This window comes from Lissotriton helveticus, chromosome 2_1, assembly GCF_964261635.1.
Source record: "Lissotriton helveticus chromosome 2_1, aLisHel1.1, whole genome shotgun sequence".
In the NCBI taxonomy this organism is placed as follows: domain Eukaryota; kingdom Metazoa; phylum Chordata; class Amphibia; order Caudata; family Salamandridae; genus Lissotriton; species Lissotriton helveticus.
In genome coordinates, this window is record NC_136059.1 from 6,102,792 (window position 1) to 6,128,437 (window position 25,646).

General features: G+C 49.8%; 1 protein-coding gene across 1 annotated transcript in view; it reads left to right on the plus strand.

Moving 5' to 3' along the window:
- LOC144817663 (uncharacterized) overlaps positions 1–25,646 on the plus strand; it is an 85,081-nt gene that overhangs the window by 44,381 nt on the left and 15,054 nt on the right. The window contains exon 2 of the mRNA XM_078674393.1: positions 24,495–24,800. Coding sequence (XP_078530519.1) covers positions 24,495–24,800 — 306 coding nt within the window. The remainder of the gene's footprint in view (positions 1–24,494; positions 24,801–25,646) is intronic.

Here is a 25,646-nt window from a genome sequence, read left to right on the forward strand (position 1 = left end):
ACAATAAGACCACGATCCACAACCACCCTCAACCAACTATGTGAAGAAATTGGAACAAAATCACCATAGACCAGATCTCCACATCGCTTCTTCAAAAACCCCCTGCCTATTCAACGAACCTTAACCAAGCCGCCATCAACCTCACACAATGGTAAACCCAAACCGCAGACAAACTAGCACCCTTGAAAAAACATCAAATCAAACAAGGAAGCAAGAACGCCCCCTGGTTCAACGATGACCTTAAGAAATCCAAGAAGCTCTGTCGTTCCCTTGAGAAAACTTGGAAAAAAGACCCAAACACTATCACCCAAGCCGCCTTCAAAAACGCCACCCGCAAACACCACCAACTAATCCGGACAGCCAAGAAATCAGCACTCAAAGACCGACTAGACCACAACGCCCACAACAGCAAGGAACTATTCAACATCATCAAAGAATTCACCAACCCCACCGCCAGCTCTAACGACATCACCCCCTCTCAAGTCCTCTGCGACTCCCTCGCCTCATTCTTCCATGACAAAATCGCCGACATTCATAACAGCTTTGACAACCAACCCGTAAACCAGTCTACCTCACTCACCTCCGAACCTGTACCTCCTCCGAATAACCTTTTCGACTGGAACCCAATCACCACAGAAGACACCATTCACCTAATGAACTCCATCCACTCAGGATCCCCTACAGACCCATGCCCCCATCACATCTTCAACAAAGCAGACTCCATTATCGCACCCTATCTCCGAGACGTCATCAACTGCTCCCTCAACTCCGCCACATTCCCAGAAAGCTGGAAACACGCCGAACTCAGCGCCCTTCTGAAGAAACCCACAGCTGACCCCACCGAACTCAAAAACTACCGCCCCATCTCGCTCCTCCCATTCCCTGCCAAAGTCATTGAGAAAGCCATCAACAATCAGCTCGCCGCCTTCCTCGAAACCAACAAATCACTCGACTCATCACAATCTGGCTTCCGAGCCAAACACAGCACCGAGACCGCCCTCATCGCAGCAACAGACGACATTCGAACACTACTGGACAACGGAGACACAGTCGCCCTCATCCTCCTTGACCTCTCCGCAGCCTTCGACACAGTCTGTCACAGCACCCTGATACAGCGCCTCAGAAACATCGGAATTCAAGGAAAAGCAGTGGACTGGATCATCTCGTTCCTCGCTGGAAGAACTCAGAGTCCGCCTCCCCCCTTTTAAGTCAGAGGCCACCGAAGTCATCTGCGGCGTCCCGCAAGGATCATCACTCAGCCCCACCCTCTTCAACGTCTACATGAGCCCCCTTGCAACCATCGCACGTCAACACAACCTCAACATTATCTCCTACGCTGATGACACCCAGCTGATCCTCTCCCTCACCAGAGACCCAACCACCGCCAAAACCAACCTACATGAAGGGATGAAAGAAGTAGCCGAGTGGATGAAGCACAGCCGTCTGAAACTGAACTCGGACAAAACGGAAGTCCTCATTTTAGGTTCATCCCCTTCCGCCTGGGGCGACTCTTGGTGGCCAACTGCCCTAGGTAAAGCCCCCATACCGACGGACCACGCACGGAACCTGGGCATCATCCTGGACTCCTCACTCTCGATGACCAGACAAGTCAACGCCGTCTCATCATCATGCTTCAACATCCTACGCATGCTCAAAAAACATTTAGCTGGATCCCCACCGAAACAAGAAAAACGGTCACCCACGCACTGGTTACAAGCCGTCTGGACTACGGAAACACCCTTTACGCCAGTACCACCGCAAAAATGCAGAAAAAACTCCAACGCATCCAAAATGCTTCAGCCAGACTCCTACTAGACATCCCCCGCACAGACCACATTTCCGTTCACCTGAAAGACCTTCACTGGCTCCCCGTCAACAAGAGAATAACGTTCCGTCTCCTCACCCACGCACACAAAGCCCTATACGAACTTGGACCTGATTGTCTCAACACGTGCCTTTCCTTTTACACCCCCACCCGCCAGCTGCGCTCGTCCAACCAAGCCCTCGCCGCTGTTCTGCGCATCCACAGAGCCACTATGGGGGGAAGATCCTTCTCCTACCTAGCGGCCAAAACCTGGAATTCCCTTCCCACCCACCTCCGCCTTACTCAAAACCACCTAGCCTTCAGAAAACAGCTTAAAACCTGGATATTTGATAAGTAAACCTCCCCCCCCCTTCCTCAAGCGCCTTGAGACCCTCTGGGTATGTAGTGCGCTATATAAATTCTGACTTGACTTGACTTGACCGCACCTCATCAGGGCTGGTAGGCGGGTGGTTCCAATAGACGGGCGCACCCACAGGATCTCTTGCCACTCAGAATGCGGCCACAGTCCCTTTATCTTGAGGCGTAGGCCAGCACCGTCTGCTGCCCTCCGCCCTGCCAAAGCCCCGGCTGATCCCAGAAGGCCGCTCAGGCGAGGCAGGCCGTGTCTGCAGGCCGTGTCTCCAGGCCTCCGATGCCACCCGACCCAATCACAGTCCAGTGAATCATATGGATTCCCTCATCAGCGGGACGGCCAAGCTGCTCCAGAGCACGGTGATGGGTGCCCCCACCAAATGGAAATTGATATTTTCGGGATAAAAGCGGGGGAAGGCAACGTGGGCCCGGGAGCCCTCTTAAGGTGCATCCGTCATGTTCGACTGCTGAACACGCCCCCGGGTTGCAATTCTTGTCTACAGCACGCCGATTTTCCTGCAGCTTGCAGGGGACTGGACCCACCAATTCTTGGGAGTCTGCTTCGGTTTCTGGTGTCCACTGGAGTCCCTCTTACTGGGAGCAATGAGCTTTTGCCACGGACACACGTCGAACACACGGTTCCAGTATATGGTCTCTTGCGCTGTGGCAGAGTCCAAGACCCTGTGTTCGGTGATGGTGTTTTCTGTGTGCCCTATCTCGGATTCAAATTCAGAATGGAGGTTCTGGTGTCAGGGAAGCCCCTTAAATCCTAGTTTAGGGGGTTGTAAGGGCTTAAGGGACAGTGGCCAATGGGTTACTGGTCCCTGTGGCTAAACCACCCCTGGGGTTACAACATCCTCTGTACGTCACCTTTCTAACCAGAGTCCTCTACGATCGGGTCTTCCAACATGGCAGATCCCTCCCTTGGCTGATTAGGCCTTTTAGCTCACGACTCAAGGTGTGGCTACCCTTGTAGATATGTACGCCTCCTGAATAACACATTCTCACACCTATTGGGCTGGACAGGGTGGGAAGGAGTTTGTCCTCGAGTGGGGGACTGGTACATCTGCACATCAAGGGCAGTGAAGCCTTTGAGGATCACCGCCTTGACTGCTGTAAACACTAGCCTTCCTGGGAGGGAGGAGGTGGGACCTCCTTCCGGCCCAGGCTTTGTCTCGCATCCTGGGGACGTGCAGGAAAGACCAGCAGGATGGCAGACTTGTTTTGGCGGCAAACGGCTCAGGTAAGCCCGCCAACGCACTGGAGCTTTGGTATCCTGTGGGGGCACCCACGCAGGTTGGCACCCCTGTTCATACCAGCTCACCCTCAACACAATAATCATGTTGGGGGTGAAAAAGCATGGTGTTCAGCACCAAACACGACACAATTCCGTGGTTCCATAATAAAGCTGGCTATCTCGACTTTGCACAGTCGCCAGCTCATGTTTCTCAATGGACCGCTGGTCACCTACAGTAAAACTTTGCTTTACAGGCTTACTGTAGTGCTATATATGTACAAACATATATATCCACACCTTTAACATAATGCACTCTACCTCCTGAGCTTAGGACAACCTTAAGAGGGATTTACTCACATTAAGGCAGTGGTGTGGCTCTGCAGCTCATGGTGTGTGCCGAGTAACTCTCGAACAGACTAGCTGCACCTGCAGGGCTGCAATGGCAGACCTGCAGACACACTTTTACTTGCGTCACACAGGGTGGCACAATACAGTGCTGCAGCCTTTGTAACCCATTCATCACCCTTGCCCTGGGTACTCCTGGTATCATCTACTATGGACTTATCGGGGAGGGGGCGGGGGACAAAGTACCTTGCCAGTTGGATGTACAAATTAACATTACTTTTAGAAGAAGGCGAACGGGCACTGGAGCCTGCTTAGCAGGTCCCAGTACACCATCGGACACCAAAACCAGCACCTGGCATTCAAAAATGGGGCAAACAGTCAGGGTGGGGGGGATCTGCAAAGGAGCCCATTTTCTAACATCAGCCATGTTTATTTTATCTACGTTTATTTTCCCCCAGTGATCTTGACATTCATGCAAATTCACTAGTGTAAGTAGGATTTTAAGTACTGTGGGACATCAATTTTGCCCTCTTATCTGAAGGAGGCCTCCAGAGCGACCATTTTTTGTGTGAAGGGCGATAACCTCCAACCTTGTTGTGGCAACATAGTCTACAAATGGGCTGAGACCCTTTGGTAAGACAGCCTGCTGACTATTCTTTGGTAAAAATATTCCAGCCCTACCATAACTGGGTTCCTTTACCTTTATGTATGGCCATCCAGATATGGAGTGCCGCAGGGATCGTCGCTCGGCCCCACCCTCTTTAATGTTTACATACGACAGTTGGCAGCGACTGTGCAGGAGTTCGGTATCCCCGCCGTCTCTTATGCAGACAATACTCAGTTGGTGGTTTCCTTGGCAAATGGGCTGAACCTTCAACATCAGCAGCTGGTACCCTGTCTGGAAACAGTGGCCAATTGGATGACGAACTGCTGCTTGAAACTGAAAGGTGAAAAGACGGAACTGATGATTCCAGGGAACATGGTCAAACCCAGACCATTGGACAGCTGTCCGAACTGCATGGGCAACCCACCAGATCCCAAACCCCCTTAAGAATCTGGGAATGTGGTTGGATAGAGCCCTGACAATGGACCACAAGCCAAACAACTGACTGGCTCCTGCTTCAGTCTACTTAAAATGATCAGGACCATACTAGCACTGAATTGGAGCATTTAAGAAACTGTGATTCAAGTCCTGATAGTTTCTCGTTTGGATTATGGTAACTCTCTCTATGTGGGCTCACCAAAATATGTTATAAAAAGGCTCTGGGTCATGCAATACCCTGCAGCAAAACTTCCCGCAAATTCCCAAATCATGGGTAATTTTACCCTTTTATCCTTGCCTTCCACAATAAATTTTAATAGTTCTGATTTTCCGACACCGTCGTCGACGTGCAAACTTACAGCCCGCAACCAGGTACCCACTTTCATTAGTCTAAATTGCAGATCTCTGTCTAAACACAAGAGAGACATTTTTGATCTACTCACTACCACCCAACCAGCTGCCTTATTTCTCACTGAAACTTGGATGAACGACCGCTCTGGCCCAGGCATTGCGATAGCCCTCCCTGATAACTACACTTACCTGGGCAGAAACAGGGTGGGTAAAGAGGGTGGAGCGATAGCAATCATTAAAAAAAAAAACTACAAATGCAAATGGGTTCATTTGGACATACCGAACAGTGAATCTAGTTTGTTCAAACTTCTACTGTCCCCTAATTTCACCCTTTCAGGAATTCTGATCTACCTTGCCCCTCGACCTGCCAGCTCATGGGCAGCTTCCCTACCTGAGTTCATTGCGCCCTATCTGTTAGAGGCCACCAACTTTTTGATTGTGGGAGATCTGAACATTCATCTGAATGATACTTCCTGCCCTACCAGCGCAAATCTCATTTCTGATTTAGCTGCGATGAATGTCCTCCTCCATAATTCCGTCCCTACACACAAAGCAGGAAGTCTACTTGACCCCATCTTTTCTAATCTTGACACTATCACATGTAAACCTCCCGTTCCTATCCCCTGGTCTGACCATTACTTGGTGGAATTCTCTATTCCCATACAACATTTCCCCACCACTCAAGCACTTCCCACCGGTTCCAAAATGGGCAGAAATTGGAAAAATTTGGACTTGTGTAAACTTAACCAGTATCTTGACAACACCAAGCCTCTCACCACTATAACTAACATTGAGGAGGAAGCAGCAATCAATAGTTGGCTCGGCTCTGCCGTTAATGCATGTCTACCCCAGAATAAAAAGAAGTATAACCAGCATCACCCCCCCCACCCCCTGGTTCTCCGACTCGCTAAAAAGGGAAAAAACCAAATGTAAAAACTTAGAGCGACGGTGGCGCACCCAGTATGACCCCTGCATTAAGCGCTTGTACAAATTAGCCCTTACTAAATACCATGCGCTCTGTAATACGGCTAGGGCCGACTATGTCAACTTTACCATTTTGAATGCTCAAAATCGCCCCAAAGCACTTTTCAAAGCGGGGCAAGAACTTTCTGGAACCACATGCCAGCCAAAAACCCCATGTCTGAATTCCACACAATGTAATGCTCTAGCGCAATTTTTCATCAATAAGATTGATAATATTTATGCTGACTTTGATGATATGAATCCTACTCTTGCTCCTCCTGCACATCCCGAACCTGTCACCCACCCTGACCATGGCTCACCAGAGCTCATTTCCAGTAATACAAATTGGCACTTATCAATTTGGAACCCCCTCTATATAACTTCGCTATGCAATATTATCAGTACTATCAAATCTGGGTCTCCTATGGATCCCATACCCCGCAAATCCTACATGCTTTGGACACCACAAGCCTCAATCTCATTGTAGAATTGCTCAATATGTCCCTTAGGGAAGCCGAGGTACCTATGTCATGGAAACATGCTATGATAGTTCCTTTGTTAAAAAAGGCAAATGCTGATCCGGAAAATCTCTCCAATTTCCGTCCCATTTCCCTTCTCCCGGTTTTTTCTAAAATCTTAGAAAAACACATTAACACGCAACTCACCAGCTACACTGAGTCAAGAAACCTTCTACATTCCTCCCAATCTGGGTTTGGGGCAGGATTCTCTACAGAATCTACACTCTTAGGTGTTTCTGAGATCATTCGTCGACAGGTCGACAAAGGGGAAACCGTGGCACTTATTTTGTTAGACCTAAGTGCCGCATTTGATACGGTTTTCCACTCCATCCTTCTCAATACTCTCCACTCCTGCAGCATCACAGGTCTAGCCCTCAAATGGCTCTCGAGCTTTCTCTCGTACAGAACTTTTCAAGTTTTTTCTCCTACATCCACTTCTGAAATTCACAAATCGCAATATGGTGTCCCCCAAGGCTCGATCTTGAGTCCCTTACTCTTTAATCTGTACATCAGCCCGTTAGCCACCATTGCGGAACAAGCTGGGCTTACAATTTACTCTTACGCGGATGATACCCAGCTTATCTACTCACTCTCCGCGAACTCACACTCCACTTCATCCTCATTACGTTCTAGACTCAATGACATTGCCAAATGGATGCACGACAACAAACTCAAACTTATCGGGGGAAAGACCGAATTCCTTCTCTTTGGCAATAACACCACACTGTGGGGCCCCCAACATTGGCCTCCTCAGATGGGTCCTCTACCCGCTCCCTCCAAATCTGCTCGCAATCTCTGCATAATTTTTGACGACCTCTTGACTATGAAGCAACACGCTGTCCGAGTTGCCTCTACCTGTTTTGTCATCCTCAAGTGGCTCAGAAAGATTATATGGAGGCTTCCCCTGGACACACATAAAACCGTAGTCCAAGCTCTAATAACATCTAGACTGGACGACGGTAACGTTCTGCACTTAGGTTCCAGTAAGGAAGTCATTCGCAAACTTCAGGCAGTACAAAATGCCGTGGTCAGATTACTATGCAAACTACCCAATAAATCCCCTACTTCAGCCTCCTTAAGAAACCTCCATTGGCTCAGAATTGAAAATCGCACTAAGTTCAAAGCCATGTGCTATATGCACAGAATCAATTCTGGCACTGCTCCCCTCTATCTAAGAACCCTAGTTCACCACTACTGTCCCCCTCGCGTCCTTCGTTCTTCCAATCAGTACAAGTTCCAGATACCAAGGATAAAAAGAGCTAGAATGGGCGGCCGCTCCTTCTCGTACCTGGCGCCAGCACTCTGGAATTCTCTCCCCTTTCACCTTCGTACTGAATCTAGCTACCCCAAATTTCGCAAAGATCTTAAGAGTTGGTTGTTCAATCAATAGGCTTCCTAATTACTTGGCCATGTGTTCCTTTTCTGCTTTGTCCTTCAATCGTCCTGCTCCTAGCGCCGGGAAACCTCCTGGTAGCTGTGCGCTCTATAAATTTAAATATAATAGTAATAATAATAATGATCCAGTAACGGAGTCTTTGAAACTGCGCCACTGGCTGCCTATAGAAGCAAGGATTACATTTAAATCTCTTTTTATTGCATATACAGCTATAAAGAATAAAGACCCAGCTAAGCTTAGAGGTCTAGTCTCCCCTTATGCCCCAGCCAGACACCTAGGAACGTCCCAAGAACACCACCTTAGCACCACTAGAATTAAAAGACATGATGGGGCGGGAGATCACTGGCACACCTGGTCCCAAAGTTATGGAATGGTCTGCCAGGCGGAATTAGACTACTGGAAGATGAACTCACCTTTAGGAAAAATCTGAAGACCTGCTTGGTTCCCCAGTAACCGGTCTACCAAGCATAGTCACGCAGTCCAGCACTCGCTAGCGTGGGGATGCCCTCGGGTAGCCACGCGCTCAACAAATCCTTAACATAAACATGGAGAGCCCTCTGAGTGTACCTAGTTGTGTGTGTTTGTGCGTGTGTGGTTTCATGTGTGCCTAGACGGGTGCGTGCGGAAGTCTTTTGGTCTTGCGTGTGAGTGCAAAAGATGCTGAATTGCCCCTGTCAGTATTGGACATTAGAACCTGCTCATGCACCTCTTCCTCCACACTACCAGTTGTCTTTGACAGGTGGGAGGAGATAGTCTGTAATATTTCTATGATGCGGCCGTAGCTCATTTACCTGTTTGTTACTTTCATGTCCTTTAAAGACAGCCTCGCCACTTGAAGCCCTCCTTCGTCAACCTGGATCAACTTATACTGGGCAGAGAGGGACAGCCTGGTTGCATGCCCATGCCAGGAGGAGACGCATGCATCTCCAGGATTGGAGGTCCACCAGATATTCTAAGAGTGAAACATCCTCGTGACCTGGTCTAGGATAACAGAGGAGAATAAATACTGGTCTTCTGAGTTACTTCCAGTACTTTCAGCCTTCATCTCACCACCTTGGAGGTGCTGGGAGTTAAATGGAGAAGACCTGGTTTTAGTTTTTTAGTTTTTGTTCTTTTTCGTTTCCAGAACTGATGGTGTCTAGAACAGCCCTGGTGAGCCCGTCGGTCAGATAGGTGGTCATGATGGCTTTACTGGTAATGCTCAAAAGGGGTACCCCATTTCATTAAAAGTAAATGCAACGTGCGATTCAACCAACTTAATCTACATGATAAAGTGCCCATGTGGTGATGTTTACGTTGGCCACACTGAAAGAAAACTGAAAACACGCATAAATGAACATAAAAGTACCATCAGACTGAAATCATCCAAGACCAGTATAGCAGAACATTTCACACAAAAACAACACAACGTCAGTCAACTAAGAGTATGTGTTTTGGAAATTCTACCTAAAAAAGAAGGATCTTCCAATAAAACGAGCATTCTAAAACAGGAGAATTACTGGATTTATAATTTGTGCAGCTTGAAACCGGGCGGATTAAATGAACGAACTGAATTTCTTTGTTACCTTTAATTCTTATTATTGGTTATCTCTGCAACACTCATTACATATTTGAAATATTATTCGTTATTTCAATAACACTAATTGCATATTTGATATACTAGGACATTATGTATGTGTCCCCTTTGATTCATATGGGAAGCGAGCACTAGGGTAGATCATCCTTAACACTCAGCTGCCTATAAAGTTGTAGAAAAAGAAAAAAAACGCGAAGGCATTATTAGTGCGCATGCGTGAACTTCCGAGTACCCATACCGGAAGAGAAACGAACTCGCGGGTGGACCGCAATACAGGGCGCCATACGCGCGAAGGTAAGCGCGAGCAATAGCTAGGCAAAGCATAGAAAGCACGTAGTTGTTTCTTTAACCTAGCAACTTCCAGCACGGGGAGCGTTGTAACCCACCATCCAGCGCGCGTAGCGAGGAGAACCCACCAGCATTGTTTAAACGCCGCCATAGTGAAACCCGCTAAATAGTTTGACTCGAGACAAGCCCAGCACTTACCAATGAGGGTTAACCGTGAAAGTCACTAACTGTACTCCTTGCGCACAATTTAACTTTGGTACGAGTTGAATGTATTTATGAAATTGAGTATAGTTTTTGCATTACCAGTAACAAGTCATGAATTTAATGAAATTATTGATGCTGATTATCATTCATTGTTTGATTTTTGTAGAACTCATTTCCCTGATGAAGGCAGTACATACTGCCGAAATGCATTGGAACAAAGTGAAATAAAACGAGAGTATGGCATAACAAATTATTTAGAAGAGGCATCATTTGTTTATCATTGGATTTATAATTTTGAATTTAAAAACCCGGAGCAGGATATTCAGCACAAATCGGTGCCCAGGGGGATAGGAATACCCGATCAGGTACCCTTCAGAGGGACCAGTGTGGCGTCTCATGGGGCAGGGTGTCTGAGGGCTTTCACAGTAGGATACCCTTTGGAGGGACCAGTGTGGCGTCTCTTGGGGCGGGGTGTCTGATGGCTTCCACCGTAGGATACCCTTCAGAGGGACCAGTGTGGCGTCTCATGGAGCAGGGTGTCTGAGGCCTTCCACAATGGGATACCCTTCAGAGGGACCAGTGTGGCGTCTCGGAGACCATAGGGCAGGGTGTATGAGGGCTTCCACAGAAGGATACCCTTCGGAGGGACCAGTGTGGCGTCTCATTGGGCAGGGTGTATGAGAGCTTCCACAATAGGATACCCTTCGGAGGGATCAGGGTGGCATCTTGGAGACCATGGGGCAGGGTGTATGAGCCTTCCATGGTAAGTCTCAATTTTTTTTCTGGGAGGACCTGCTTCACTTTCTTTCATAGGGCTGGCACCGGGCCATCTTGGTTCTCTCAATGCTTGATTCCTGCTTAGTTTGGTGTTGTGTTGCCTTGCTTCTTTTGTTGTGCAGACATACGTCTAGCTTTTCCTGGCTATGCACCCTCAGGAGTGGCAGCCGCACCTTGGACCACATGTAAGGGGTGCAGACTTATAACCACAAAACCCTGGCTGCTCTCCCATGGAGCACCTTCTTTCTCAAGGACCATCTAGACCTTTCCTTGTGCATCATCTGTCCTTCCAAGTACTTTTCCATGTTGCACACTTCTACTCTTCTTTGCTTCTCACAGGCAGTAAGGGCTGGGTCCCAAGAGCACCTCTAGGCACAATAAATCACCATGTGGCACCTGAGCGCTCACTCTCTGAAGTTCCACTGTTGAGAGCATTAGCACTCATGTTTGATCTGTCCCCTTCTTCTGCTCTGGAGAATGTTGCCTCCCCATGCTCCGCAGCTCTCAGACCTGCCCTGGGATTCGATGCAGATTGATGCTACAGTGCAGTTAACCCTGCAGTACCTTGCTCGTGTTCTGGGAAACGGAGTCCTGCACTATTCTAAGCTCCCCATGCGCCTAAGTAGTACTGTGAGCGAACCGAAGCACCGGTACAAAGCAAGCACACAGGGGGTGGCGGTCCATGGGGAAGCTGTCTTTGTGGAGGGACACAGAATGTGAGCGACCAGGGTGACATTGTGTGTGTGAAATGACACAGAAAGTGAATGTCCAGAATGACAGTGTGCGTGTGTTCAGTGGCTCACGATAAAAATATATAGAACAATGCTGTGTGTGTGTGTGTGTGTGTGTGTGTGTGTGTGTGTGTGTGTGTGTGTGCTTGTGTGTGCTTGTGTCAGTGACACAAGATATGGATACTCAGGAGAAAGCGCCATATGTGACGCAGACTGTGTGTGTTCAGGGGAAACTCTACATTTTGTACCCTAAATACAAATGTTCTTGTCTTTATTCAGTGACACAGGGTGTGTATGCCAGAAGACGGCTGCTTGTTCATTGACACAGAGTGTGTCTGTGCATTGACACAGGGTGGTTATGCCCAGAAGACGCCTGTCTGTGCATTGACACAGGGTGTGTATGCCGGAAGACGGCTGTCTGTACATTGACACAGGGTGTGTATGCCAGAAGACGGCTGTCTGTGCATTGACACAGGGTGTGTATGCCAGAAGACGCCTGTCTGTGCATTGACACAGAGTGTGTATGCCAGAAGACGCCTGTCTGTGCATTGACACGGAGTGTGTATGCCAGAAGACGCCTGTCTGTGCATTGACACAGGGTGTGTATGCCGGAAGACGGCTGTCTGTGCATTGACACAGAGTGTGTATGCCCAGAAGACGCCTGTCTGTGCATTGACACAGGGTGTGTATGCCAGAAGACGTCTGTTTGTGCATTGACACAGAGTGTGTATGCCCAGAAGACGCCTGTCTGTGCATTGAAACAGGGTGTGTATGCCAGAAGACGGCTGCTTGTTCATTGACACAGAGTGTGTCTGTGCATTGACACAGGGTGTGTATGCCAGAAGACGCCTGTCTGTGCATTGACACAGAGCGTGTATGCCAGAAGACGCCTGTCTGTGCATTGACACAGGGTGTGTATGCCGGAAGACGGCTGTCTGTGCATTGACACAGAGTGTGTATGCCCAGAAGACGGCTGTCTGTGCATTGACACAGGGTGTGTATGCCGGAAGACGGCTGTCTGTGCATTGACACAGAGTGTGTATGCCCAGAAGACGCCTGTCTGTGCATTGACACAGGGTGTGTATGCCAGAAGACGTCTGTTTGTGCATTGACACAGAGTGTGTATGCCCAGAAGACGCCTGTCTGTGCATTGAAACAGGGTGTGTATGCCAGAAGACGGCTGCTTGTTCATTGACACAGAGTGTGTCTGTGCATTGACACAGGGTGTGTATGCCAGAAGACGCCTGTCTGTGCATTGACACAGAGCGTGTATGCCAGAAGACGCCTGTCTGTGCATTGACACAGGGTGTGTATGCCGGAAGACGGCTGTCTGTGCATTGACACAGAGTGTGTATGCCCAGAAGACGGCTGTCTGTGCATTGACACAGGGTGTGTATGCCGGAAGACGGCTGTCTGTGCATTGACACAGAGTGTGTATGCCCAGAAGACGCCTGTCTGTGCATTGACACAGGGTGTGTATGCCAGAAGACGTCTGTTTGTGCATTGACACAGAGTGTGTATGCCCAGAAGACGCCTGTCTGTGCATTGACACAGGGTGTGTATGCCAGAAGACGTCTGTTTGTGCATTGACACAGAGTGTGTATGCCCAGAAGACGGCTGTCTGTGCATTGACACAGGGTGTGTATGCCAGAAGACGGCTGCTTGTTCATTGACACAGAGTGTGTCTGTGCATTGACACAGGGTGTGTATGCCGAGAAGACGGCTGTCTGTGCATTGACACAGAGTGTGTATGCCAGAAGACGTCTGTTTGTGCATTGACACAGAGTGTGTATGCCCAGAAGGCGGCTGTCTGTGCATTGACACCGGGTGTGTATGCCAGAAGACGGCTGTCTGTGCATTGACACAGGGTGTGTATGCCAGAAGACGCCTGTCTGTGCATTGACACAGGGTGTGTATGCCAGAAGACGCCTGTCTGTGCATTGACACAGAGTGTGTATGCCAGAAGACGCCTGTCTGTGCATTGACACGGAGTGTGTATGCCAGAAGACGCCTGTCTGTGCATTGACACAGGGTGTGTATGCCGGAAGACGGCTGTCTGTGCATTGACACAGAGTGTGTATGCCCAGAAGACGCCTGTCTGTGCATTGACACAGGGTGTGTATGCCAGAAGACGTCTGTTTGTGCATTGACACAGAGTGTGTATGCCCAGAAGACGCCTGTCTGTGCATTGAAACAGGGTGTGTATGCCAGAAGACGGCTGCTTGTTCATTGACACAGAGTGTGTCTGTGCATTGACACAGGGTGTGTATGCCAGAAGACGCCTGTCTGTGCATTGACACAGAGCGTGTATGCCAGAAGACGCCTGTCTGTGCATTGACACAGGGTGTGTATGCCGGAAGACGGCTGTCTGTGCATTGACACAGAGTGTGTATGCCCAGAAGACGGCTGTCTGTGCATTGACACAGGGTGTGTATGCCGGAAGACGGCTGTCTGTGCATTGACACAGAGTGTGTATGCCCAGAAGACGCCTGTCTGTGCATTGACACAGGGTGTGTATGCCAGAAGACGTCTGTTTGTGCATTGACACAGAGTGTGTATGCCCAGAAGACGCCTGTCTGTGCATTGAAACAGGGTGTGTATGCCAGAAGACGGCTGCTTGTTCATTGACACAGAGTGTGTCTGTGCATTGACACAGGGTGTGTATGCCAGAAGACGCCTGTCTGTGCATTGACACAGAGCGTGTATGCCAGAAGACGCCTGTCTGTGCATTGACACAGGGTGTGTATGCCGGAAGACGGCTGTCTGTGCATTGACACAGAGTGTGTATGCCCAGAAGACGGCTGTCTGTGCATTGACACAGGGTGTGTATGCCGGAAGACGGCTGTCTGTGCATTGACACAGAGTGTGTATGCCCAGAAGACGCCTGTCTGTGCATTGACACAGGGTGTGTATGCCAGAAGACGTCTGTTTGTGCATTGACACAGAGTGTGTATGCCCAGAAGACGCCTGTCTGTGCATTGACACAGGGTGTGTATGCCAGAAGACGTCTGTTTGTGCATTGACACAGAGTGTGTATGCCCAGAAGACGGCTGTCTGTGCATTGACACAGGGTGTGTATGCCAGAAGACGGCTGCTTGTTCATTGACACAGAGTGTGTCTGTGCATTGACACAGGGTGTGTATGCCGAGAAGACGGCTGTCTGTGCATTGACACAGAGTGTGTATGCCAGAAGACGTCTGTTTGTGCATTGACACAGAGTGTGTATGCCCAGAAGGCGGCTGTCTGTGCATTGACACCGGGTGTGTATGCCAGAAGACGGCTGTCTGTGCATTGACACAGTGTGTATGCCAGAAGACGGCTGTCTGTGCATTGACACAGGGTGTGTATGCCCAGAAGACGGCTGTCTGTGCATTGACACAGAGTGTGTATGCCAGAAGACGGCTGTCTGTGCATTGACACAGGGTGTATATGCCAGAAGACGACTGTCTGTGCATTGACACAGAGTGTGTATGCCAGAAGACTGCTGTCTGTGCATTGACACAGAGTGTGTATGCCCAGAGGACGGCTGTCTGTGCATTGACACAGCGTGTGTATTCCAGAAGACGGCTGTCTGTGCATTGACACAGGGTGTTTATGCCAGAAGACTGCTGTCTGTGCATTGACACAGGGTGTGTATGCCCAGAAGACGGCTGTCTGTGCATTGACACAGGGTGTGTATGCCAGAAGACGGCTGTCTGTGCATTGACACAGAGTGTGTATGCCAGAAGACTGCTGTCTGTGCATTGACACAGGGTGTGTATGCCAGAAGACGGCTGTCTGTGCATTGACACAGAGTGTGTATGCCAGAAGACTGCTGTCTGTGCATTGACACAGAGTGTGTATGCCAGAAGACGCCTGTCTGTGCATTGACACAGGGTGTATATGCCAGAAGACGGCTGTCTGTGCATTGACACAGGGTGTGTATGCCAGAAGACGGCTGTCAGTGCATTGACACAGGGTGTGTATGCCCAGAAGACGGCTGTCTGTGCATTGACACAGAGTGTGTATGCCAGAAGACGGCTGTCTGTGCATTGACACAGGGTGTGTATGCCAGAAGACGGCTGCTTGTTCATTGACACAGAGTGTGTCTGTGCATTGACACAGGGTGTGTATGCCTAGAAGACGGCTGTCTGTGCATTGACACAGAGTGTGTATGCCAGAAGACGGCTGCCTTTGCGTTGACACAGAGTGTGTATGCCAGAAGACGGCTGTCTGTGCATTGACACAGGGTGTGTATGCCCAGAAGACGGCTGTCTGTGCATTGACACAGGGTGTGTATACCAGAAGACGGCTGTCTGTGCATTGACACAGGGTGTTTATGCCAGAAGACGGCTGTCTGTGCATTGACACAGGGTGTGTATGCCAGAAGACGGCTGTCTGTGCATTGACACAGAGTGTGTATGCCAGAAGACGGCTGTCTGTGCATTGACACAGGGTGTGTATGCCCAGAAGACGGCTGTCTGTGCATTGACACAGAGTGTGTATGCCAGAAGACGGCTGTCTGTGCATTGACACAGGGTGTGTATGCCAGAAGACGGCTGCTTGTTCATTGACACAGAGTGTGTCTGTGCATTGACACAGGGTGTGTATGCCTAGAAGACGGCTGTCTGTGCATTGACACAGAGTGTGTATGCCAGAAGACGGCTGCCTTTGCGTTGACACAGAGTGTGTATGCCAGAAGACGGCTGTCTGTGCATTGACACAGGGTGTGTATGCCCAGAAGACGGCTGTCTGTGCATTGACACAGGGTGTGTATGCCAGAAGACGTCTTTCTGTGCATTGACACAGGGTGTTTATGCCAGAAGACGGCTGTCTGTGCATTGACACAGGGTGTGTATGCCAGAAGACGGCTGTCTGTGCATTGACACAGGGTGTGTATGCCAGAAGACGGCTATCTGTGCTTTGACACAGGGTGTGTATGCCCAGAAGACGGCTGTCTGTGCAATTACACAGGATGTGTATGCCTGAATCATGTTGTTTGTGTGCAGTGACATTGCATGTAGAAGACCACACACTGTCTGTGTGTGTAACACATATGGGTAATGCCCAGGCCAGTGTGCAGTAACACAAGATGTGAATCTTCAGGAGGTCCCTTTTTTGTGTTGTGACACAGAATGAGTTTTAAGGTGAAGGCTCACTCAATCAATCAATCGGGGGTAAAGCGCAACTACTCACCCGTAAGGGTCTTAAGGCACTAGGGGTGGGGGGGGGGAGGGGTGCAGGTTCCATTCCATCAAGGAGGGGGCCTGTCGAAGAGCCAGGTTTTGAGGTTTCTTGCGAAGATGGGGAGCGATGTTGTCTGTCTGAGGTGGAGCGGAAGGGCGTTCCATGCTTTTGCAGCGAGGAAGGAGAAGGAGCGGCCTCCCGATTTGATCTTTCTGGTGCGGGGGACCACGGCGTAGGAGAGCTGGGCTGATCGTAGGGTCCTTTGGGGTGCGTGGAATTTGAGTCGGCTGTTCAGGTATGCTGGTCCGGTGTCGTGGAGGGCCTTGTGTGCGTGGGTGAGCATCTTAAAGGTGATTCTCGCCTCGACGGGGAGCCAGTGGAGTGTGCGCAGGTGCTGGGAGATGTGGCAGTGTTTTGGCAGGTTGAGGACCAGTCTTGCGGCGGCGTTCTGGATGTTCTGTAGCTTGCGGATGAGGTTTTTGTTTATTCCGGCGTAGAGTGCGTTACCGTAGTCGAGTCTGCTGGTGACCAGGGCGTGAGTGACTGTCTTTCGGTGTTCGAGGGGGATCCATTTGAAGGTCTTACGAAGGAGGCGGAGGGTGTGGAAGCAGGAAGATGAGATAGAGTTGATCTGGCGGTCCATTTTGAGCTCGGAGTCCAGGATGATTCCCAGGTTGCGTGCGTGGTCTGTGGGGGTTGGCGGGTTTCCGAGGGCGGTGGGCCACCAGGTGTCGCTCCAGAGGTCGGGGTTTGGGCCCATGATGAGTACTTCTGTTTTGTTGGTGTTTAGTTGTAGGCAGCTGTTTTTCATCCATTTGGCGACGGCTTCCATGCCTTCTCGAAAGTTGCGTCTGGCGGTGTTGGGCTCGTTGCATAGGGAGAGGATGAGCTGGGTGTCGTCTGCGTATGACACGATGTTGAGTCCGTAGGTTCTGACGATGGGGGCAAGTGGAGCCATGTAGACGTTGAAGAGCGTCAGGCTGAGGGAGGAGCCCTGGGGGACTCCGCAGGTGGTATGTGTGGGGTCCGAGAGGAAAGGGGGGAGTCTGACCCCCTGCGTCCTGCCGGAGACAAAGGAGCAGATCCAGTCGAGGGCCTTGTCCTGGATTCCTGCGTCATAGAGTCTGCGTATTAGGGTGCGGTGGGAGACTGTGTCGAACGTCGCTGATAGGTCGAGGAGGATGAGGGCTACTGTTTCTCCTTTGTCCAGTAGGGTGCGGATGTCGTCTGTTGCGGCGAGGAGGGCGGTTTCCGTACTGTGGTTTTTTCTGAAGCCGGATTGGGAGGAGTCGAGGATGTTGTGTTCTTCAATGAATGTGGCGAGTTGGCTGTTGATGGCTTTCTCGATGACTTTCGCTGGGAACGAGAGCAGGGAGATGGGTCTGTAGTTTTTGAGGTCGGTGGGGTCCGCTGAGGGTTTCTTTAGGAGGGGGTTCACCTCGGCATATTTCCAGTCGTCGGGGAACGAGGCAGTCGCCAGGGAGCGGTTGATGGTGTGGCGGAGCATGGGTGCGATGGTGTCGGCGGCTCTGTTGAAGATGTGGTGGGGGCAGGGGTCCGTGGGGACCCCTGAGTAGATTGACTTCATTGTCTTCGGTGGTGAGGGCTGTCCAGTCATCAATCGCTGGTTTCCGGGTGTCTGGAGTGGTTGGTGAGGGTTCAGTGTGTTGGTTGTCTTCGTCGAAGTTGTCGTAGATGCTCTTGATTTTGTGGTGGAAAAAGGTGCTGAGTTTGTCGCAGAGGTCTTGTGATGGAGGGATGTCGGTAGACTCGCTGGTGGGTTGGGCGAACTCCTTGATGATGCTGAAGAGTTTCTTGCTGTTGTGTGCGTGGGTGGAGATTCTGTCTTCAATCGCTTTTTTCCTCGTTTCTCTGATGAGTTGATGGTGGGCGTTGGTGGCGGCTCTGAAGTTGCTGTGGGCTTCTGTGGATTTGGTGTTTCTCCAGGTCTTTTCGAGGCGGCGGCATGTGCGCCTGGATTCTCGAAGTTCGGTGGTAAACCATCTGGCTTTCTTGGCACGGGTATTGTTGTTTTTCTTGAGGGGGGCTATGGTGTTGGTGCTGTCCGAGATCCATCTATGCAGGGTTTGGGCTGCGGTGTTGGGGTCGTCGTTTTCCACGATGGTTGGGGTGGAGTTGTTGAGTGAGGAGGTGAGCTGGTCGTCGGTGATTTTGGTCCAGTTTCTTTGTGGAAGCAGGTGCTGGTGTCTGTGGATGGTGGGTGTTCTGAAGGTGAAGTGGACGCAACGATGGTCGGTTCATGGGAGTTCGGTGGTGTGGCTGAAGGTGATGGAGTTTCCTGTAGTGAAGAGGGGGTCGAGGGTGTGTCCTGCTGAGTGCGTGGGCTCGGTCACAATCTGTTGTGAAGGTTGTCCAGGAGGCATGTGGTGTTGGGGTCCAGTTGATTGTCGAGGTGGAAGTTGAGGTCTCCCAGCAGGGTGTAGTTGGTGGATGTGATGGCCTGCGGGGAGATAATGTCCGTGATGGAGTTGGTGAAGGGTCCGCAGGGTCCAGGGGCTCGGTAGATGAGGGTTCCTCGGAGGGCGGCGGTGGGGCTGGCCAGTATCTTGAAGTGAAGGTGTTCCATCAGTTCTGTGGACTCGTCAGGGAGTGTGCTCAGGCGGAGGCTGGATTTGTGGACGATGGCGATTCCTCCTCCTCCTGGGTGGGCGGGGCGGTCCTTCCTGGAGATCCTGTATCCTTGGGGGATGGAGATGGCGATGTCCGGTCCCGAGGTGGTGTTGGTCCAGGTTTCGGTGAAGAATGCTACGTCCGGGGTGGTGCTGTCAAGTAGGTCCCAGATTTCTGTGGCGTGTTTGTGGAGGGATCGGACGTTGAGGAGGATGCATTGCAGGGTCTTCGGTTCGGTTGTGTTCTTGTGTGCGGGTTGTGCTGGATCTGTGTTCTTGGCGATGCTGCAGGTGTGCCGGCAGCGGTGACAGCTGAAGGGTCCATGGGTGTCGGCTGGTGATGCTAGCTTGCAGTTGTTATTGCAGCCTAGGTTGAGTGTGTGGAGTGCTGCTGGGTCGTAGCGTTGGCGGGGCGGAGGTCCAGGGTTCCTGGTGCTGGTCGCGGACGGGTCGCAGACGGGCGCAGATGTGCTTGACTTTGACGCGCCTTCGGTGCACCAGCGGCGCGCCCGCAACCCGCGGCCGCTGCCGACCGCGCAGTGGCCGGCATTAAGTAGGGGTCGGGGAGGGCTGGACAGCTGGGAGGCGGGAGCGGGGAGAGGAGCTGGATTGGGCCGGTCGCGCTGGGGGGGAGGGGTCGCGGGGGGCAGCAGCGGCGGGGAAAGGTAAAGGGAGGAAAGAAGGGATAAAGAAAAAGGGAAAATAAGCAGAAATAAGGCACAAAAGAGCAGAGATGCAGAAAAGAGCAGAAAGGTGAACGATAGAAAGGGTAGAAAGGGTAGAAAAATGAGTGAAGGAGCAGAGGGAGAGAAAGGGAAAATGGGCAGAAATAAGGCACAAAAGAGCAGAGGTGCAGAAAGGTGAAAGATAGAAAGAGTAGAAAACCGAGTGGAGGAGCAGAGTGAGAGAAAGGAGACAGAGGTCCACTGGACCACCAGGAATGAGGCACAGAGAAACCTGTGGGTGGAGGAGGGCCTCGATCACCAACACTCAAGAGTGCAGGGGCAGGGGCACCTCACTTAATGGTGGAGCTGCGAGGGTGGGAGAGCAATTTCACTGACAATGAGTCAGTGGTCTTGCTCACTCTATACAATGACACGAGATGTGTATGTTCATGGGGACATTCTAAATATGTGACATGAGATATGAATGTTCTTGTCTCTGTTGTGCAGTGACACAGGTACATATCCATGTCTCGTTGTATTCACTGTGGGTTTGGTTGTCGAGGAGCTGTTGTCTTTGTACATTGACTTTGGATGCAAATATGGTGGATGTGTATGTGTATGTATAGTAACACGGGGCATGGATTTACAAGAAAACTCTGTGCATTAACGTATTCAGGAAGCAGCTTTGTGTACAGAGACAGAGGATGTGAATCTTCAGGTGGGAAATCGCTGTGTGATGTGACGCAGGGTGTGAATATCTAAATTAACAATATCTGTGTCAGAGAAACCAGGTGTTAAAATGTTCACTAGAAAGGTCTGTGATCCTAGTGATGCAGGGAGTGGATGTACAAGAACGCAGATTTCTGTGAAGTGACAAAATGTGTAACTCTGCAGGAGGAAGCTTTATGGACACTGACACTGGGTGTGAATGTTCAGAGGAAGCTTTGTGGACACTGACACAGGATGTGAATGTTCAGAGGAAGCTTTTTGTTCAGTGACACAGGATGTGAATGTTCAGAGGAAGCTTTTTGTTCAGTGACACAGGATGTGAATGTTCAGAGGAAGCATTAGGGGCAGTGACACAGGATGTGAATGTTCAGAGGAAGCTTTTTGTTCAGTGACACAGGATGTGAATGTTCAGAGGAAGCTTTTTGTTCAGTGACACAGGATGTGAATGTTCAGAGGAAGCATTAGGGGCAGTGACACAGGATGTGAATGTTCAGAGGAAGCTTTTTGTTCAGTGACACAGGATGTGAATGTTCAGAGGAAGCTTTTTGTTCAGTGACACAGGATGTGAATGTTCAGAGGAAGCATTAGGGGCAGTGTCACAGGATGTGAATGTTCAGTGTAAGCATTTTGTTCAGTGTCACAGGATGTTAATGTTCAGAGGAAGCATTAGGGGCAGTGACACAGGATGTGAATGTTCAGTGTAAGCATTTTGTTCAGTGTCACAGGATGTGAATGTTCAGAGGAAGCATTAGGGGCAGTGACACTGGGTGTGAATGTTCAGAGGATGCTTTTTGTTCAGTGACACAGGATGTGAATGTTCAGAGGAAGCTTTTTGTTCAGTGACACAGGATGTGAATGTTCAGAGGAAGCATTAGGGGCAGTGACACAGGATGTGAATGTTCAGAGGAAGCATTAGGGGCAGTGACACAGGATGTGAATGTTCAGAGGAAGCTTTTTGTTCAGTGACACAGGATGTGAATGTTCAGAGGAAGCTTTTTGTTCAGTGACACAGGATGTGAATGTTCAGAGGAAGCATTAGGGGCAGTGTCACAGGATGTGAATGTTCAGAGGAAGCATTAGGGGCAGTGTCACAAGATGTGAATGTTCAGAGGAAGCATTAGGGGCAGTGACACAGGATGTGAATGTTCAGTGTAAGCATTTTGTTCAGTGTCACAGGATGTGAATGTTCAGAGGAAGCATTAGGGGCAGTGACACAGGATGGGAATGTTCAGAGGAAGCATTAGGGGCAGTGGCACAGGATGTGAATGTTCAGAGGAAGCATTAGGGGCAGTGACACAGGATGTGAATGTTCAGAGGAAGCAGTAGGGGCAGTGACACAGGATGTGAATGTTCAGTGTAAGCTTTTTGTTCAGTGACACAGGATGTGAATGTTCAGAGGAAGCATTAGGGGCAGTGACACAGGATGTGAATGTTCAGTGTAAGCTTTTTGTTCAGTGACGCAGGATGTGAATGTTCAGAGGAAGCATTAGGGGCAGTGACACAGGATGTGAATGTTCAGAGGAAGCATTATGGGCAGTGACACAGGATATGAATGTTCAGAGGAAGCATTAGGGGCAGTGACACAGGATGTGAATGTTCAGAGGAAGCATTAGGGGCAGTGACACAGGATATGAATGTTCAGAGGAAGCATTAGGGGCAGTTACCCAGGATGTGAATGTTCAGAGGAAGCATTAGGGGCAGTGACACAGGATGTGAATGTTCAGAGGAAGCATTAGGGGCAGTGTCACAGGATGTGAATGTTCAGAGGAAGCATTAGGGGCAGTGACACAGGATGTGAATGTTTATACGAAGCATTCGGGGCAGTGACACAGGATGTGAATGTTCAGTGTAAGCTTTTTGTTCAGTGACACAGGATGTGAATGTTCAGAGGAAGCATTAGGGGCAGTGACACAGGATGTGAATGTTCAGAGGAAGCATTAGGGGCAGTGACACAGGATGTGAATGTTCAGAGGCGGGGCAGTGACACAAGATGTGAATGTTCAGAGAAAGCTTTTTGTTCAGTGACACAGGATGTGAATGTTCAGAGGAAGCATTAGGGGCAGTGACACAGGATGTGAATGTTCAGAGGCGGGGCAGTGACACAGGATGTGACTATTCAGAAGAAGCATTAGGGGCAGTGACACAGGATGTGAATGTCCAGAGGAAGCATTAGGGGCAGTGACACAGGATGTGAATGTTCAGTGTAAGCTTTTTGTTCAGTGACACAGGATGTGAGTGTTCAGTGTAAGCTTTTTGTTCAGTGACACAGGATGTGAATGTTCAGAGGAAGCATTAGGGGCAGTGTCACAGGATGTGAATGTTCAGAGGAAGCATTAGGGGCAGTGTCACAAGATGTGAATGTTCAGAGGAAGCATTAGGGGCAGTGACACAGGATGTGAATGTTCAGTGTAAGCATTTTGTTCAGTGTCACAGGATGTGAATGTTCAGAGGAAGCATTAGGGGCAGTGACACAGGATGTGAATGTTCAGTGTAAGCTTTTTGTTCAGTGACACAGGATGTGAATGTTCAGAGGAAGCATTAGGGGCAGTGTCACAAGATGTGAATGTTCAGAGGAAGCATTAGGGGCAGTGACACAGGATGTGAATGTTCAGTGTAAGCATTTTGTTCAGTGTAAGCTTTTTGTTCAGTGACACAGGATGTGAATGTTCAGTATAAGCATTTTGTTCAGTGTCACAGGATGTGAATGTTCAGAGGAAGCATTAGGGGCAGTGACACAGGATGTGAATGTTCAGAGGAAGCATTAGGGGCAGTGACACAGGATGTGAATGTTCAGAGGAAGCATTAGGGGCAGTGACACAGGATGTGAATGTTCAGAGGAAGCTTTTTGTTCAGTGACACAGGATGTGAATGTTCAGAGGAAGCTTTTTGTTCAGTGACACAGGATGTGAATGTTCAGAGGAAGCATTAGGGGCAGTGTCACAGGATGTGAATGTTCAGAGGAAGCATTAGGGGCAGTGTCACAAGATGTGAATGTTCAGAGGAAGCATTAGGGGCAGTGACGCAGGATGTGAATGTTCAGAGGAAGCATTAGGGGCAGTGACACAGGATGTGAATGTTCAGAGGCGGGGCAGTGACACAGGATGTGAATGTTCAGAGGAAGCATTAGGGGCAGTGACACAGGATGTGAATGTTCAGTGTAAGCATTTTGTTCAGTGACACAGGATGTGAATGTTCAGAGGCGGGGCAGTGACACTGGATGTGAATGTTCAGAGGCGGGGCAGTGACACAGGATGTGAATGTTCAGAGGCGGGGCAGTGACACAGGATGTGAATGTTCAGAGGCGGGGCAGTGACACAGGATGTGAATGTTCAGAGGAAGCATTAGGGGCAGTGACACAGGATGTGAATGTTCAGAGGAAGCATTAGGGGCAGTGACACAGGATGTGAATGTTCAGAGGAAGCATTAGGGGCAGTGACACAGGATGTGAATGTTCATAGGAAGCATTAGGGGCAGTGACACAGGATGTGAATGTTCAGAGGCGGGGCAGTGACACAGGATGTGACTATTCAGAGGCGGGGCAGTGACGCAGGATGTGACTATTCAGAAGAAGCTTTGTGTTGAGTCACACCGGGAGTGCTTGTTAAGATGAATACTCTAGATGTGCGGTGATACCGAATGCTAGTGTTCAGCAGGCAGGCCCTGGCTGTGCACAGTCACACATGCTCTGCTTCTTTTTCAGGGGTGCTTCCTGTGATTCCTGAGTTGACTCCAAAGATTAAGGAGGAGGTGGAACTGTCCATCAGCAGTCACTATTCTTCTGATGTCTTACGAACTGAGGAAGAAGACACCTCATTCTTCAGTGAACACCAGAGTTGCCCAGTAGTCAAGAAGTCGCACTCTGCCTGCGATCCCCCGGACCCCAAACGGCTGAAAATAAAGCGCCACGAGGCGCTGTCGGCCTGCGATCACCTGGATACAGGGAATTTGCGGATTAAAGAAGAGAATGACTTTGACTCCAAGGAAAGCATTCAAAACTCCTTTAATGGTGAGATATAGGTATTTAATTAAGGGTGCTGTCAGAGTGAGGTATCCTGTGTACCTCTTGGTTTAAGACACTCATGGCATGCCCTTCTGTTGTATATTTGTTTGTTTGTGTATTTATTTCTTTAATTCATGGAATTTGTTAAGCACGTGATTACCAGAAGGTGTTCTTGCACCAGCCGTGATCTGGCAAAGTTAAGCACAGGAAGATACTGAGGAAAAAAACAAGTTGTCTGTTTCTAATCCATTCGGTCTGGCTCCTCAGTTGGCCAGGAAGCAAGCAATTTACCGGATGTGCTTTCTTGTTCTTGGGAATCGGAAAGAGGTGGTTGAAGAGGAGCTTAGATTGCTTGATGGAATATACCAAGTAAACAGTTGTTTGTTGAATGCTGGGTCTGGGTCGTACAAGGCATTTAAAGGGTGGCAAAGTCTTCTGTAAAGAATGTGTTGCTCCACTTGGCGCTAAAGAGGTGGTTGGAGTTGGGGGCTTTGGGTGGTAGACAGAGTAACAAAGGGGCAGCACAGGTCTGCACCACTTAGTGATGCTGGAGTGGGTACCCGATAGGCCAAGATAAAGGGCCTTAAAGTTATCGAGATGAGAAGCCACCAGTGCAATAGGTTCTGTTGTGTCCGAGAACAGGCGCTGTCTCTGCATACTGTGCAATGTCCTGTATCGCCCACGTCAACGTGCCTTTGGGACTGTTCCACTTTAGTTGGGTTGTTGCCATGGTCCCTTATACACTTGACTCTCCAGTGATCATCAGAGGGGTGTGAGAGGTGTGTGGGTGTGGTAATCACTCAAGCATTCAAGGATTGCTACAGGTATGGGAAGGTTTGAATCTCGGAAGAC